Source organism: Oncorhynchus keta, chromosome 12 (assembly GCF_023373465.1).
Source record: "Oncorhynchus keta strain PuntledgeMale-10-30-2019 chromosome 12, Oket_V2, whole genome shotgun sequence".
Taxonomy (NCBI): Eukaryota; Metazoa; Chordata; class Actinopteri; order Salmoniformes; family Salmonidae; genus Oncorhynchus; species Oncorhynchus keta.
The window spans coordinates 39,302,575-39,319,810 of NC_068432.1; the positions used below are offsets into that span (position 1 = coordinate 39,302,575).

Sequence of the window (17,236 nt, forward strand, 5' to 3'; positions counted from 1 at the left end):
TAGAATAACCCGTGTAACTACTGATGCATACGGAGCAGTAGTTTAACCCGTGTAACTACTGATGCATACGGAGCAGTAGAATAACCCGTGTAACTACTGATGCATACGTTGCAGTAGAATAACCCGTGTAACTACTGATGCATACGGTGCAGTAGAATAACCCGTGTAACTACTGATGCATACGGAGCAGTAGAATAACCCGTGTAACTACTGATGCATACGGAGCAGTAGAATAACCTGTGTAACTACTGATGCATACGGAGCAGTAGTTTAACCTGTGTAACTACTGATGCATACGGAGCAGTAGAATAACCCGTGTAACTACTGATGCATACGGAGCAGTAGAATAACCCGTGTAACTACTGATGCATACGGAGCAGTAGTTTAACCCGTGTAACTACTGATGCATACGGAGCAGTAGTTTAACCTGTGTAACTACTGATGTATACGGAGCAGTAGTTTAACCTGTGTAACTACTGATGCATACGGAGCAGTAGAATAACCTGTGTAACTACTGATGCATACGGAGCAGTAGTTTAACCCGTGTAACTACTGATGCATACGGAGCAGTAGTTTAACCTGTGTAACTACTGATGTATACGGAGCAGTAGTTTAACCTGTGTAACTACTGATGCATACGGAGCAGTAGTTTAACCTGTGTAACTACTGATGCATACGGAGCAGTAGAATAACCCGTGTAACTGATTCATACGGAGCAGTAGAATAACCCGTGTAACTGATTCATACGGAGCAGTAGAATAACCTGTGTAACTACTGATGCATACGGAGCAGTAGAATAACCCGTGTAACTACTGATGCATACGGAGCAGTAGAATAACCTGTGTAACTACTGATGCATACGGAGCAGTAGAATAACTCGTGTAACTACTGATGCATACGGAGCAGTAGAATAACCCGTGTAACTGATTCATACGGAGCAGTAGAATAACCCGTGTAACTACTGATGCATAACAGTAGAATAACCTGTGTAACTACTGATGCATACGGAGCAGTAGAATAACCCGTGTAACTACTGATGCATACGGAGCAGTAGAATAACCCGTGTAACTACTGATGCATACGGAGCAGTAGAATAACCCGTGTAACTGATGCATACGGAGCAGTAGAATAACCTGTGTAACTACTGATGCATACGGAGCAGTAGAATAACCCGTGTAACTGATTCATACGGAGCAGTAGAATAACCCGTGTAACTGATGCATACGGAGCAGTAGAATAACCCGTGTAACTACTGATGCATACGGAGCAGTAGAATAACCCGTGTAACTGATTCATACGGAGCAGTAGAATAACCCGTGTAACTGATGCATACGGAGCAGTAGAATAACCTGTGTAACTACTGATGCATACGGAGCAGTAGAATAACCCGTGTAACTGATTCATACTAGAATAACCCGTGTAACTGATGCATACGGAGCAGTAGAATAACCTGTGTAACTGATTCATACGGAGCAGTAGAATAACCTGTGTAACTGATTCATACGGAGCAGTAGAATAACCTGTGTAACTACTGATGCATACGGAGCAGTAGAATAACCCGTGTAACTGATGCATACGATGATGCATACGGAGCAGTAGAATAACCCTTGTAACTACTGATGCATACGGAGCAGTAGAATAACCCGTGTAACTACTGATGCATACGGAGCAGTAGAATAACCCGTGTAACTACTGATGCATACGGAGCAGTAGAATAACCCGTGTAACTACTGATGCATACGGAGCAGTAGAATAACCCGTGTAACTACTGATGCATACGGAGCAGTAGAATAACCCGTGTAACTACTGATGCATACGGAGCAGTAGAATAACCCGTGTAACTACTGATGCATACGGGCAGTAGAATAACCCGTGTAACTACTGATGCATACGGAGCAGTAGAATAACCCGTGTAACTACTGATGCATACGGAGCAGTAGAATAACCTGTGTAACTGATGCATACGGATAGAATAACCTGTGTAACTGATTCATACGGAGCAGTAGAATAACCCGTGTAACTACTGATGCATACGGAGCAGTAGAATAACCTGTGTAACTACTGATGCATACGGAGCAGTAGAATAACCCGTGTAACTACTGATGCATACGGAGCAGTAGAATAACCTGTGTAACTACTGATGCATACGGAGCAGTAGAATAACCCGTGTAACTGATTCATACGGAGCAGTAGAATAACCTGTGTAACTACTGATGCATACGGAGCAGTAGAATAACCCGTGTAACTGATTCATACGGAGCAGTAGAATAACCTGTGTAACTACTGATGCATACGGAGCAGTAGAATAACCTGTGTAACTACTGATGCATACGGAGCAGTAGAATAACCCTGATTCATACGGAGCAGTAACTAACTGATGCATACGGAGCAGTAGAATAACCCGTGTAACTACTGATGCATACGGAGCAGTAGAATAACCCGTGTAACTACTGATGCATACGGAGCAGTAGTTTAACCTGTGTAACTACTGATGCATACGGAGCAGTAGAGTTTAACCTGTGTAACTACTGATGCATACGGAGCAGTAGTTTAACCTGTGTAACTACTGATGCATACGGAGCAGTAGTTTAACCCGTGTAACTACTGATGCATACGGAGCAGTAGTTTAACCTGTGTAACTACTGATGTATACGGAGCAGTAGTTTAACCTGTGTAACTACTGATGCATACGGAGCAGTAGAATAACCTGTGTAACTACTGATGCATACTGAGCAGTAGAATAACCCGTGTAACTGATTCATACGGAGCAGTAGAATAACCCGTGTAACTGATTCATACGGAGCAGTAGAATAACCTGTGTAACTACTGATGCATACGGAGCAGTAGAATAACCCGTGTAACTACTGATGCATACGGAGCAGTAGAATAACCTGTGTAACTACTGATGCATACGGAGCAGTAGAATAACCCGTGTAACTACTGATGCATACGGAGCAGTAGAATAACCCGTGTAACTGATTCATACGGAGCAGTAGAATAACCTGTGTAACTACTGATGCATACGGAGCAGTAGAATAACCTGTGTAACTACTGATGCATACGGAGCAGTAGAATAACCCGTGTAACTACTGATGCATACGGAGCAGTAGAATAACCCGTGTAACTACTGATGCATACGGAGCAGTAGTTTAACCCGTGTAACTGATGCATACGGAGCAGTAGAATAACCTGTGTAACTACTGATGCATACGGAGCAGTAGAATAACCCGTGTAACTGATTCATACGGAGCAGTAGAATAACCCGTGTAACTGATGCATACGGAGCAGTAGAATAACCTGTGTAACTACTGATGCATACGGAGCAGTAGAATAACCCGTGTAACTGATTCATACGGAGCAGTAGAATAACCCGTGTAACTGATGCATACGGAGCAGTAGAATAACCTGTGTAACTACTGATGCATACGGAGCAGTAGAATAACCCGTGTAACTGATTCATACGGAGCAGTAGAATAACCCGTGTAACTGATGCATACGGAGCAGTAGAATAACCTGTGTAACTGATTCATACGGAGCAGTAGAATAACCTGTGTAACTGATTCATACGGAGCAGTAGAATAACCTGTGTAACTACTGATGCATACGGAGCAGTAGAATAACCTGTGTAACTGATGCATACGGAGCAGTAGAATAACCCGTGTAACTACTGATGCATACGGAGCAGTAGAATAACCCTTGTAACTACTGATGCATACGGAGCAGTAGAATAACCCGTGTAACTACTGATGCATACGGAGCAGTAGAATAACCCGTGTAACTACTGATGCATACGGAGCAGTAGAATAACCCGTGTAACTACTGATGCATACGGAGCAGTAGAATAACCCGTGTAACTACTGATGCATACGGAGCAGTAGAATAACCCGTGTAACTACTGATGCATACGGAGCAGTAGAATAACCCGTGTAACTACTGATGCATACGGAGCAGTAGAATAACCCGTGTAACTACTGATGCATACGGAGCAGTAGAATAACCCGTGTAACTACTGATGCATACGGAGCAGTAGTTTAACCCGTGTAACTACTGATGCATACGGAGCAGTAGAATAACCCGTGTAACTACTGATGCATACGGAGCAGTAGAATAACCCGTGTAACTACTGATGCATACGGTGCAGTAGAATAACCCGTGTAGCTACTGATGCATACGGAGCAGTAGAATAACCCGTGTAACTACTGATGCATACGGAGCAGTAGTTTAACCTGTGTAACTACTGATGCATACGGAGCAGTAGTTTAACCTGTGTAACTACTGATGCATACGGAGCAGTAGAATAACCCGTGTAACTACTGATGCATACGGAGCAGTAGAATAACCCGTGTAACTACTGATGCATACGGAGCAGTAGTTTAACCCGTGTAACTACTGATGCATACGGAGCAGTAGTTTAACCTGTGTAACTACTGATGTATACGGAGCAGTAGTTTAACCTGTGTAACTACTGATGCATACGGAGCAGTAGTTTAACCTGTGTAACTACTGATGCATACGGAGCAGTAGTTTAACCCGTGTAACTACTGATGCATACGGAGCAGTAGAATAACCTGTGTAACTACTGATGTATACGGAGCAGTAGTTTAACCTGTGTAACTACTGATGCATACGGAGCAGTAGTTTAACCTGTGTAACTACTGATGCATACTGAGCAGTAGAATAACCCGTGTAACTGATTCATACGGAGCAGTAGAATAACCCGTGTAACTGATTCATACGGAGCAGTAGAATAACCTGTGTAACTACTGATGCATACGGAGCAGTAGAATAACCCGTGTAACTACTGATGCATACGGAGCAGTAGAATAACCTGTGTAACTACTGATGCATACGGAGCAGTAGAATAACTCGTGTAACTACTGATGCATACGGAGCAGTAGAATAACCCGTGTAACTGATTCATACGGAGCAGTAGAATAACCCGTGTAACTACTGATGCATACGGAGCAGTAGAATAACCTGTGTAACTACTGATGCATACGGAGCAGTAGAATAACCCGTGTAACTACTGATGCATACGGAGCAGTAGAATAACCCGTGTAACTACTGATGCATACGGAGCAGTAGTTTAACCCGTGTAACTGATGCATACGGAGCAGTAGAATAACCTGTGTAACTACTGATGCATACGGAGCAGTAGAATAACCCGTGTAACTGATTCATACGGAGCAGTAGAATAACCCGTGTAACTGATGCATACGGAGCAGTAGAATAACCTGTGTAACTACTGATGCATACGGAGCAGTAGAATAACCCGTGTAACTGATTCATACGGAGCAGTAGAATAACCCGTGTAACTGATGCATACGGAGCAGTAGAATAACCTGTGTAACTACTGATGCATACGGAGCAGTAGAATAACCCGTGTAACTGATGCATACGGAGCAGTAGAATAACCCGTGTAACTGATGCATACGGAGCAGTAGAATAACCCGTGTAACTGATGCATACGGAGCAGTAGAATAACCTGTGTAACTGATGCATACGGAGCAGTAGAATAACCTGTGTAACTACTGATGCATACGGAGCAGTAGAATAACCTGTGTAACTGATGCATACGGAGCAGTAGAATAACCTGTGTAACTACTGATGCATACGGAGCAGTAGAATAACCCGTGTAACTACTGATGCATACGGAGCAGTAGAATAACCCGTGTAACTACTGATGCATACGGAGCAGTAGAATAACCCGTGTAACTACTGATGCATACGGAGCAGTAGAATAACCCGTGTAACTACTGATGCATACGGAGCAGTAGAATAACCCGTGTAACTACTGATGCATACGGAGCAGTAGAATAACCCGTGTAACTACTGATGCATACGGAGCAGTAGAATAACCCGTGTAACTACTGATGCATACGGGGCAGTAGAATAACCCGTGTAACTACTGATGCATACGGGGCAGTAGAATAACCCGTGTAACTACTGATGCATACGGAGCAGTAGAATAACCTGTGTAACTGATGCATACGGAGCAGTAGAATAACCTGTGTAACTGATTCATACGGAGCAGTAGAATAACCCGTGTAACTACTGATGCATACGGAGCAGTAGAATAACCTGTGTAACTACTGATGCATACGGAGCAGTAGAATAACCCGTGTAACTGATTCATACGGAGCAGTAGAATAACCTGTGTAACTACTGATGCATACGGAGCAGTAGAATAACCCGTGTAACTGATTCATACGGAGCAGTAGAATAACCTGTGTAACTACTGATGCATACGGAGCAGTAGAATAACCCGTGTAACTGATTCATACGGAGCAGTAGAATAACCTGTGTAACTACTGATGCATACGGAGCAGTAGAATAACCTGTGTAACTACTGATGCATACGGAGCAGTAGAATAACCCGTGTAACTGATTCATACGGAGCAGTAGAATAACCCGTGTAACTGATGCATACGGAGCAGTAGAATAACCCGTGTAACTACTGATGCATACGGAGCAGTAGAATAACCCGTGTAACTACTGATGCATACGGAGCAGTAGAATAACCCGTGTAACTACTGATGCATACGGAGCAGTAGAATAACCCGTGTAACTACTGATGCATACGGAGCAGTAGAATAACCCGTGTAACTACTGATGCATACGGAGCAGTAGAATAACCCGTGTAACTACTGATGCATACGGAGCAGTAGAATAACCCGTGTAACTACTGATGCATACGGAGCAGTAGAATAACCCGTGTAACTACTGATGCATACGGAGCAGTAGAATAACCCGTGTAACTACTGATGCATACGGAGCAGTAGAATAACCCGTGTAACTACTGATGCATACGGAGCAGTAGAATAACCCGTGTAACTACTGATGCATACGGAGCAGTAGAATAACCCGTGTAACTACTGATGCATACGGAGCAGTAGAATAACCCGTGTAACTACTGATGCATACGGAGCAGTAGAATAACCCGTGTAACTACTGATGCATACGGAGCAGTAGAATAACCCGTGTAACTACTGATGCATACGGAGCCGTAGAATAACCCGTGTAACTACTGATGCATACGGAGCAGTAGAATAATCCGTGTAACGACTGATGCATACGGAGCAGTAGAATAACCCGTGTAACTACTGATGCATACGGAGCAGTAGAATAACCCGTGTAACTGATTCATACGGAGCAGTAGAATAACCTGTGTAACTGATGCATACGGAGCAGTAGAATAACCCGTGTAACTGATGCATACGGAGCAGTAGAATAACCCGTGTAACTACTGATGCATCCTCCTCCCATTCACTCTCTTCCCAATTGTCCTCCTTTTTTCCCTACTTTCTATCCGCCCCTCTTTCTCCAGGCTGAGAGAGAATCTGAGGGACAAACACTGTCGTCATGTAGCTGACCTGAAGGCTTACTATGAGGCGGAGATCAAACTCCTCAGAGACAAACTGGACCTGAGAGACCTGCCACACGACCTAGAGCAGAGCAACCGCACACTCAGACAGAGGTGTATGCGTGCATACGCTTGTTTTACTATCCTCGTGGGTACAGGAAATCCCCAAAGTCCCCACATAAATAGTAAAACAAGGAAAATTCTCCCTCGTGGGGACAAAGACCATTTTAGGGTTAGGTTAGGGGTTAAGGTTAGGCCTGTGTGTGTGTGAGATCTAACCTGTGGTTGTTGTAATACCAGGTGTGCTCAGCAAGAGAGGGCTCTGTCTGAAGCCAGCAGCTGTATCCAGGAGCTGGAGAACAAGAACTCCATCCTGGAAAAGCAACTGGTAAGATGCCTTTTATACCCCTAGAGGTGTGTGTGTGCATTTAAGGAATACCTAGGATAGGATAAGTAATCCTTCTCACCCCCCTTTAAGATTTAGATGCACTATTGTAAAGTGACTATTCTACTGGATGTCATAAGGTGAATGCACCAATTTGTAAGTCGCTCTGGATAAGAGCGTCTGCTAAATGACTTAAATGTAAATGTAACAAGCTCTGCTTTCTCTGACAGGCTAACTGGGCGATGCACTACGACACTGCCTGCTCCACGGCAACGTCCCTGCAGCAGCGATTGGACGGAAGCAGGCGGTCAGTCAGGGAGAAGGACGCCTCGGCTGGCCGCCTCAGGTCCCGGGTCCGGCATCTAGAGGAGGCCTTGGAGAACGCCTGCAGAGAAACGGAAGAGAAGGAGGCCAGAAGGGAGAGGGAGTACAAGATGCTGCAGGACGTGAGTTCTGCACTAATACTAAACTAGTTAAGTAAACCCAAATCTCTGGTCTCTGACTGTCTGGAAAAGACTACTTTCTAGGTGTTGTAGTGTGAGCGATCTCCTGCAGAACTGTTTCTCTGTGTTTTCAACACCAACCAGTCTTATCTGAGCAGATTATTTATTACCTACTGATGTGTGCAGATGGTCTTGTAATAGGCTATTTGGCTGTAGCTCAAGTGTGTGTGTGTGTGTGTGTGTGTGTGGCCATGATGACTTAAGGGTTGTGTCTGTTTCTGCCTCCTCAGCTTCTGGGGGAGTATGACTCTCTGAGGAAAGAGCACGAGGGCGTGAAGGTATTAGTGATGTCTGTTTCTGTGTTCCACCTCGACAAGAACAGGTGACACATTGTACTACGAATATTTCAACCTTCTGTCTCTGTCAACAGGACAAACTGGTGTCTTCAGAGAACCATCTGTTTGATGCCAACGAGCAGATCTCTAGACTAAACAGGTAACATCAAGCATCCAACACCAAGAGCTGCAGGGACACAGTATCTCTTTATCTTGTCTATGAAAACCAACATCTATAGGATGATAAGCTAGGTGAATCATGACGCCATATCTGACACCAGAAGTTGAGTGACATAATGCAGGATCCTTTACGACTAAGAGAGAGTTCTTCTCTTGGTGACTGTCTATTTTGGCAACCAAAGCATAGACAGGACCTGCATGTATCGTGTGCCCGCTTTTCTTTCTTTGTCATTTTTTGGACCCAGCAACAGTGGAGAGATATAGGATGTCTATCACCCACACACTCTTCCCTCTATCTATCTGTCTGTCTGTGCCCCTCTCCTCCTCAGGGTGATCTGTAACAGTCTTCCCCCTCTGTCTGTCTGTCTGTCTGTGCCCCTCTCCTCCTCAGGGTGATCTGTAACAGTCTTCCCCCTCTGTCTGTCTGTCTGTCTGTGCCCCTCTCCTCCTCAGGGTGATCTGTAACAGTCTTCCCCCTCTGTCTGTCTGTCTGTGCCCCTCTCCTCCTCAGGGTGATCTGTAACAGTCTTCCTCGTCTGTCTGTCTGTCTGTCTGTGCCCCTCTCCTCCTCAGGGTGATCTGTAACAGTCTTCCCCCTCTGTCTGTCTGTCTGTCTGTGCCCCTCTCCTCCTCAGGGTGATCTGTAACAGTCTTCCCCCTCTGTCTGTCTGTCTGTCTGTGCCCCTCTCCTCCTCAGGGTGATCTGTAACAGTCTTCCCCCTCTGTCTGTCTGTCTGTCTGTGCCCCTCTCCTCCTCAGGGTGATCTGTAACAGTCTTCCCCCTCTGTCTGTCTGTCTGTCTGTGCCCCTCTCCTCCTCAGGGTGATCTGTAAGATGGAGAGCCAGGTGAATCAACTGGATTATGTGAACCAGGCCAGGAGTCGCCAGGCCGTCCACAACCACACACAGTCCTCTGGAGCTGGGTACGGTCTCCTCAACTCATGCATCCATGTTGTGCTTTCATTCGGTCCCAAAGCAGGTCTGACAGTAGCTGTTCTTACTGTTATCCCTCTCCAGTCTGTCTGTCTGTTTGACAGAAGCTGTTCTTACTGTTGTTAACCCCCTCCAGTCTGTCTGTCTGTTTGACAGAAGCTGTTCTTACTGTTGTTAACCCTCTCCAGTCTGTCTGTCTGTTTGACAGAAGCTGTTCTTACTGTTGTTAACCCCCTCCAGTCTGTCTGTCTGTTTGACAGAAGCTGTTCTTACTGTTGTTAACCCCCTCCAGTCTGTCTGTCTGTTTGACAGAAGCTGTTCTTACTGTTGTTAACCCTCTCCAGTCTGTCTGTCTGTTTGACAGAAGCTGTTCTTACTGTTATCCCTCTCCAGTCTGTCTGTCTGTTTGACAGAAGCTGTTGTTACTGTTAACCCTCTCCTGTCTGTCTGTTTGACAGAAGCTGTTCTTACTGTTGTTATCCCTCTCCAGTCTGTCTGTCTGTTTGACAGAAGCTGTTGTTACTGTTGTTAACCCTCTCCAGTCTGTCTGTCTGTTTGACAGAAGCTGTTGTTAACCCTCTCCAGTCTGTCTGTCTGTTTGACAGAAGCTGTTCTTACTGTTAACCCTCTCCAGTCTGTCTGTCTGTTTGACAGAAGCTGTTGTTACTGTTGTTAACCCTCTCCAGTCTGTCTGTCTGTTTGACAGAAGCTGTTCTTACTGTTATCCCTCTCCAGTCTGTCTGTCTGTTTGACAGAAGCTGTTCTTACTGTTAACCCTCTCCAGTCTGTCTGTCTGTTTGACAGAAGCTGTTCTTACTGTTAACCCTCTCCAGTCTGTCTGTCTGTTTGACAGAAGCTATTGTTACTGTTGTTAACCCTCTCCAGTCTGTCTGTCTGTTTGACAGAAGCTGTTGTTACTGTTAACCCTCTCCAGTCTGTCTGTCTGTTTGACAGAAGCTGTTGTTACTGTTGTTAACCCTCTCCTGTCTGTCTGTCTGTTTGACAGAAGCTGTTCTTACTGTTATCCCTCAACAGTCTGTCTGTCTGTTTGACAGAAGCTGTTCTTACTGTTGTTAACCCCCTCCAGTCTGTCTGTCTGTTTGACAGAAGCTGTTCTTACTGTTAACCCTCTCCAGTCTGTCTGTCTGTTTGACAGAAGCTGTTCTTACTGTTATCCCTCTCCAGTCTGTCTGTCTGTTTGACAGAAGCTGTTGTTACTGTTGTTAACCCTCTCCTGTCTGTCTGTTTGACAGAAGCTGTTGTTACTGTTGTTAACCCTCTCCAGTCTGTCTGTCTGTTTGACAGAAGCTGTTGTTACTGTTATCCCTCAACAGTCTGTCTGTCTGTTTGACAGAAGCTGTTCTTACTGTTGTTAACCCCCTCCAGTCTGTCTGTCGGTTTACAGAAGCTGTTCTTACTGTTGTTATCCCTCTCCAGTCTGTCTGTCTGTTTGACAGAAGCTGTTCTTACTGTTGTTAACCCCCTCCAGTCTGTCTGTCTGTTTGACAGAAGCTGTTCTTACTGTTGTTAACCCCCTCCAGTCTGTCTGTCTGTTTGACAGAAGCTGTTCTTACTGTTGTTAACCCCCTCCAGTCTGTCTGTCTGTTTGACAGAAGCTGTTCTTACTGTTGTTAACCCCCTCCAGTCTGTCTGTCTGTTTGACAGAAGCTGTTCTTACTGTTGTTAACCCCCTCCAGTCTCTGTCTGTTTGACAGAAGCTGTTCTTACTGTTGTTAACCCTCTCCAGTCTGTCTGTTTGACAGAAGCTGTTGTTACTGTTGTTATCCCTCTCCAGTCTGTCTGTCTGTTTGACAGAAGCTGTTGTTACTGTTGTTAACCCTCTCCTGTCTGTCTGTCTGTTTGACAGAAGCTGTTGTTACTGTTGTTATCCCTCTCCAGTCTGTCTGTCTGTTTGACAGAAGCTGTTCTTACTGTTGTTAACCCCCTCCAGTCTGTCTGTCTGTTTGACAGAAGCTGTTGTTACTGTTGTTATCCCCTCCAGTCTGTCTGTCTGTTTGACAGAAGCTGTTGTTACTGTTGTTAACCCTCTCCAGTCTGTTTGACAGAAGCTGTTCTTACTGTTGTTAACCCCTCCAGTCTGTCTGTCTGTTTGACAGAAGCTGTTGTTACTGTTGTTAACCCCCTCCAGTCTGTCTGTTTGACAGAAGCTGTTCTTACTGTTGTTATCCCTCTCCAGTCTGTCTGTCTGTTTGACAGAAGCTGTTGTTACTGTTGTTATCCCTCTCCAGTCTGTCTGTCTGTTTGACAGAAGCTGTTCTTACTGTTATCCCTCTCCAGTCTGTCTGTCTGTTTGACAGAAGCTGTTCTTACTGTTATCCCTCTCCAGTCTGTCTGTCTGTTTGACAGAAGCTGTTGTTACTGTTGTTATCCCTCTCCAGTCTGTCTGTCTGTTTGACAGAAGCTGTTCTTACTGTTATCCCTCTCCTGTCTGTCTGTCTGTTTGACAGAAGCTGTTCTTACTGTTGTTATCCCTCTCCAGTCTGTCTGTCTGTTTGACAGAAGCTGTTGTTACTGTTGTTATCCCTCTCCAGTCTGTCTGTCTGTTTGACAGAAGCTGTTCTTACTGTTATCCCTCTCCAGTCTGTCTGTCTGTTTGACAGAAGCTGTTGTTACTGTTGTTATCCCTCTCCAGTCTGTCTGTTTGACAGAAGCTGTTGTTACTGTTAACCCCCTCCAGTCTGTCTGTCTGTTTGACAGAAGCTGTTGTTACTGTTGTTATCCCTCTCCAGTCTGTCTGTCTGTTTGACAGAAGCTGTTCTTACTGTTATCCCTCTCCAGTCTGTCTGTCTGTTTGACAGAAGCTGTTCTTACTGTTAACCCTCTCCAGTCTGTCTGTCTGTTTGACAGAAGCTGTTGTTACTGTTGTTAACCCTCTCCAGTCTGTCTGTCTGTTTGACAGAAGCTGTTCTTACTGTTAACCCTCTCCAGTCTGTCTGTCTGTTTGACAGAAGCTGTTGTTACTGTTGTTATCCCTCTCCAGTCTGTCTGTCTGTTTGACAGAAGCTGTTCTTACTGTTGTTATCCCTCTCCAGTCTGTCTGTCTGTTTGACAGAAGCTGTTGTTACTGTTGTTAACCCTCTCCAGTCTGTCTGTCTGTTTGACAGAAGCTGTTGTTACTGTTGTTAACCCTCTCCAGTCTGTCTGTCTGTTTGACAGAAGCTGTTGTTACTGTTGTTAACCCTCTCCAGTCTGTCTGTCTGTTTGACAGAAGCTGTTCTTACTGTTATCCCTCTCCAGTCTGTCTGTCTGTTTGACAGAAGCTGTTGTTACTGTTGTTAACCCTCTCCAGTCTGTCTGTCTGTTTGACAGAAGCTGTTGTTACTGTTATTAACCCTCTCCAGTCTGTCTGTCTGTTTGACAGAAGCTGTTGTTACTGTTGTTAACCCTCTCCAGTCTGTCTGTCTGTTTGACAGAAGCTGTTGTTACTGTTATCCCTCTCCAGTCTGTCTGTCTGTTTGACAGAAGCTGTTCTTACTGTTGTTAACCCCCTCCAGTCTGTCTGTTTGACAGAAGCTGTTCTTACTGTTGTTAACCCTCTCCTGTCTGTCTGTCTGTTTGACAGAAGCTGTTGTTACTGTTGTTAACCCTCTCCAGTCTGTCTGTCTGTTTGACAGAAGCTGTTGTTACTGTTGTTAACCCTCTCCAGTCTGTCTGTCTGTTTGACAGAAGCTGTTGTTACTGTTGTTAACCCTCTCCAGTCTGTCTGTCTGTTTGACAGAAGCTGTTGTTACTGTTGTTAACCCTCTCCAGTCTGTCTGTCTGTTTGACAGAAGCTGTTGTTACTGTTGTTAACCCCCTCCAGTCTGTCTGTCTGTTTGACAGAAGCTGTTGTTACTGTTATCCCTCTCCAGTCTGTCTGTCTGTTTGACAGAAGCTGTTGTTACTGTTGTTAACCCCCTCCAGTCTGTCTGTCTGTTTGACAGAAGCTGTTCTTACTGTTAACCACCTCCAGTCTGTCTGTCTGTTTGACAGAAGCTGTTCTTACTGTTAACCCTCTCCAGTCTATCTGTCTGTTTGACAGAAGCTGTTGTTACTGTTATCCCTCTCCAGTCTGTCTGTCTGTTTGACAGAAGCTGTTGTTACTGTTGTTATCCCTCTCCAGTCTGTCTGTCTGTTTGACAGAAGCTGTTGTTACTGTTGTTAACCCTCTCCAGTCTGTCTGTCTGTTTGACAGAAGCTGTTGTTACTGTTGTTATCCCTCTCCAGTCTGTCTGTCTGTTTGACAGAAGCTGTTCTTACTGTTGTTATCCCTCTCCAGTCTGTCTGTCTGTTTGACAGAAGCTGTTGTTACTGTTGTTATCCCTCTCCAGTCTGTCTGTCTGTTTGACAGAAGCTGTTGTTACTGTTGTTAACCCTCTCCAGTCTGTCTGTCTGTTTGACAGAAGCTGTTGTTACTGTTGTTAACCCCCTCCAGTCTGTCTGTCTGTTTGACAGAAGCTGTTCTTACTCTTAACCCTCTCCAGTCTGTCTGTCTGTATGACAGAAGCTGTTGTTACTGTTGTTAACCCCCTCCAGTCTGTCTGTCTGTTTGACAGAAGCTGTTGTTACTGTTGTTATCCCTCTCCAGTCTGTCTGTCTGTTTGACAGAAGCTGTTGTTACTGTTGTTAACCCCCTCCAGTCTGTCTGTCTGTTTGACAGAAGCTGTTGTTACTGTTGTTAACCCCTCCAGTCTGTCTGTCTGTTTGACAGAAGCTGTTGTTACTGTTGTTAACCCTCTCCAGTCTGTCTGTCTGTTTGACAGAAGCTGTTCTTACTGTTATCCCTCTCCAGTCTGTCTGTCTGTTTGACAGAAGCTGTTCTTACTGTTGTTAACCCTCTCCTGTCTGTCTGTCTGTTTGACAGAAGCTGTTGTTACTGTTGTTAACCCTCTCCTGTCTGTCTGTCTGTCTGTTTGACAGAAGCTGTTGTTACTGTTGTTAACCCTCTCCTGTTTGACAGAAGCTGTTGTTACTGTTGTTAACCCTCTCCTGTCTGTCTGTCTGTTTGACAGAAGCTGTTGTTACTGTTGTTATCCCTCTCCTGTCTGTCTGTCTGTTTGACAGAAGCTGTTGTTACTGTTGTTATCCCTCTCCTGTCTGTCTGTCTGTTTGACAGAAGCTGTTCTTATTCTTAACCCTCTCCTGTCTGTCTGTCTGTTTGACAGAAGCTGTTGTTACTGTTGTTAACCCCCTCCAGTCTGTCTGTCTGTTTGACAGAAGCTGTTGTTACTGTTGTTAACCCTCTCCTGTTTGACAGAAGCTGTTGTTACTGTTGTTAACCCTCTCCTGTCTGTCTGTCTGTTTGACAGAAGCTGTTGTTACTGTTGTTATCCCTCTCCAGTCTGTCTGTCTGTTTGACAGAAGCTGTTGTTACTGTTGTTATCCCTCTCCTGTCTGTCTGTCTGTTTGACAGAAGCTGTTCTTACTCTTAACCCTCTCCTGTCTGTCTGTCTGTTTGACAGAAGCTGTTCTTACTGTTATCCCTCTCCAGTCTGTCTGTCTGTTTGACAGAAGCTGTTGTTATCCCTCTCCAGTCTGTCTGTCTGTTTGACAGTAGCTGTTGTTACTGTTGTTAACCCTCTCCAGTCTGTCTGTCTGTTTGACAGAAGCTGTCGTTAACCCTCTCCAGTCTGTCTGTCTGTTTGACAGAAGCTGTCGTTAACCCTCTCCAGTCTGTCTGTCTGTTTGACAGAAGCTGTTGTTACTGTTGTTAACCCTCTCCAGTCTGTCTGTCTGTTTGACAGAAGCTGTTGTTACTCTTAACCCTCTCCAGTCTGTCTGTCTGTTTGACAGAAGCTGTTCTTACTGTTATCCCTCTCCAGTCTGTCTGTCTGTTTGACAGAAGCTGTTCTTACTCTTAACCCTCTCCAGTCTGTCTGTCTGTTTGACAGAAGCTGTTCTTACTGTTGTTATCCCTCTCCAGTCTGTCTGTCTGTTTGACAGAAGCTGTTGTTACTGTTGTTAACCCTCTCCAGTCTGTCTGTCTGTTTGACAGAAGCTGTTGTTACTGTTATCCCTCTCCAGTCTGTCTGTCTGTTTGACAGAAGCTGTTGTTACTGTTGTTAACCCCCTCCAGTCTGTCTGTCTGTTTGACAGAAGCTGTTCTTACTGTTATCCCTCTCCAGTCTGTCTGTCTGTTTGACAGAAGCTGTTCTTACTGTTATCCCTCTCCAGTCTGTCTGTCTGTTTGACAGAAGCTGTTCTTACTGTTAACCCTCTCCTGTCTGTCTGTTTGACAGAAGCTGTTGTTACTGTTAACCCTCTCCTGTCTGTCTGTTTGACAGAAGCTGTTGTTACTGTTGTTAACCCCCTCCAGTCTGTCTGTCTGTTTGACAGAAGCTGTTCTTACTGTTAACCCTCTCCAGTCTGTCTGTCTGTTTGACAGAAGCTGTTCTTACTGTTGTTAACCCCCTCCAGTCTGTCTGTCTGTTTGACAGAAGCTGTTGTTACTGTTGTTAACCCTCTCCAGTCTGTCTGTCTGTTTGACAGAAGCTGTTCTTACTGTTATCCCTCTCCTGTCTGTCTGTCTGTTTGACAGAAGCTGTTCTTACTGTTATCCCTCTCCTCTCTGTCTGTCTGTTTGACAGAAGCTGTTCTTACTGTTATCCCTCTCCAGTCTGTCTGTCTGTTTGACAGAAGCTGTTCTTACTGTTATCCCTCTCCTGTCTGTCTGTCTGTTTGACAGAAGCTGTTGTTACTGTTGTTAACCCTCTCCAGTCTGTCTGTCTGTTTGACAGAAGCTGTTCTTACTGTTAACCCTCTCCAGTCTGTCTGTCTGTTTGACAGAAGCTGTTGTTACTGTTGTTAACCCCCTCCAGTCTGTCTGTCTGTTTGACAGAAGCTGTTCTTACTGTTATCCCTCTCCAGTCTGTCTGTCTGTTTGACAGAAGCTGTTCTTACTGTTAACCCCCTCCAGTCTGTCTGTCTGTTTGACAGAAGCTGTTGTTACTGTTGTTATCCCTCTCCAGTCTGTCTGTCTGTTTGACAGAAGCTGTTCTTACTGTTATCCCTCTCCAGTCTGTCTGTCTGTTTGACAGAAGCTGTTGTTACTGTTGTTATCCCTCTCCAGTCTGTCTGTTTGACAGAAGCTGTTCTTACTGTTGTTAACCCCTCCAGTCTGTCTGTCTGTTTGACAGAAGCTGTTCTTACTGTTATCCCTCTCCAGTCTGTCTGTCTGTTTGACAGAAGCTGTTCTTACTGTTATCCCTCTCAGTCTGTCTGTCTGTTTGACAGAAACTGTTGTTACTGTTGTTAACCCCTCCAGTCTGTTTGACAGAAGCTGTTCTTACTGTTGTTAACCCCCTCCAGTCTGTCTGTCTGTTTGACAGAAGCTGTTGTTACTGTTGTTAACCCCCCAGTCTCTGTCTGTTTGACAGAAGCTGTTGTTACTGTTGTTAACCCCTCCAGTCTGTCTGTCTGTTTGACAGAAGCTGTTCTTACTGTTATCCCTCTCCAGTCTGTCTGTCTGTTTGACAGAAGCTGTTGTTACTGTTGTTAACCCCCTCCAGTCTGTCTGTCTGTTTGACAGAAGCTGTTCTTACTGTTATCCCTCTCCAGTCTGTCTGTCTGTTTGACAGAAGCTGTTCTTACTGTTATC

At 44.9% G+C, this 17,236-nt stretch overlaps 1 protein-coding gene across 5 annotated transcripts in view; it reads left to right on the forward strand.

Annotated features, from left to right (window-relative positions):
• Window positions 1-17,236, forward strand: part of LOC118391489 (M-phase phosphoprotein 9) — an 82,714-nt gene that overhangs the window by 46,349 nt on the left and 19,129 nt on the right. For 4 of the 5 annotated variants that reach the window (XM_052458289.1, XM_052458290.1, XM_052458293.1 and 1 more), the window contains 6 exons: window positions 7,328-7,477; window positions 7,664-7,751; window positions 7,979-8,194; window positions 8,482-8,529; window positions 8,622-8,686; window positions 9,528-9,629. In XM_052458289.1, the coding sequence (XP_052314249.1) occupies window positions 7,328-7,477; window positions 7,664-7,751; window positions 7,979-8,194; window positions 8,482-8,529; window positions 8,622-8,686; window positions 9,528-9,629 (669 nt within the window). The remainder of the gene's footprint in view (window positions 1-7,327; window positions 7,478-7,663; window positions 7,752-7,978; window positions 8,195-8,481; window positions 8,530-8,621; window positions 8,687-9,527; window positions 9,630-17,236) is intronic. The other variant, XM_052458292.1, reaches the window with a different exon arrangement.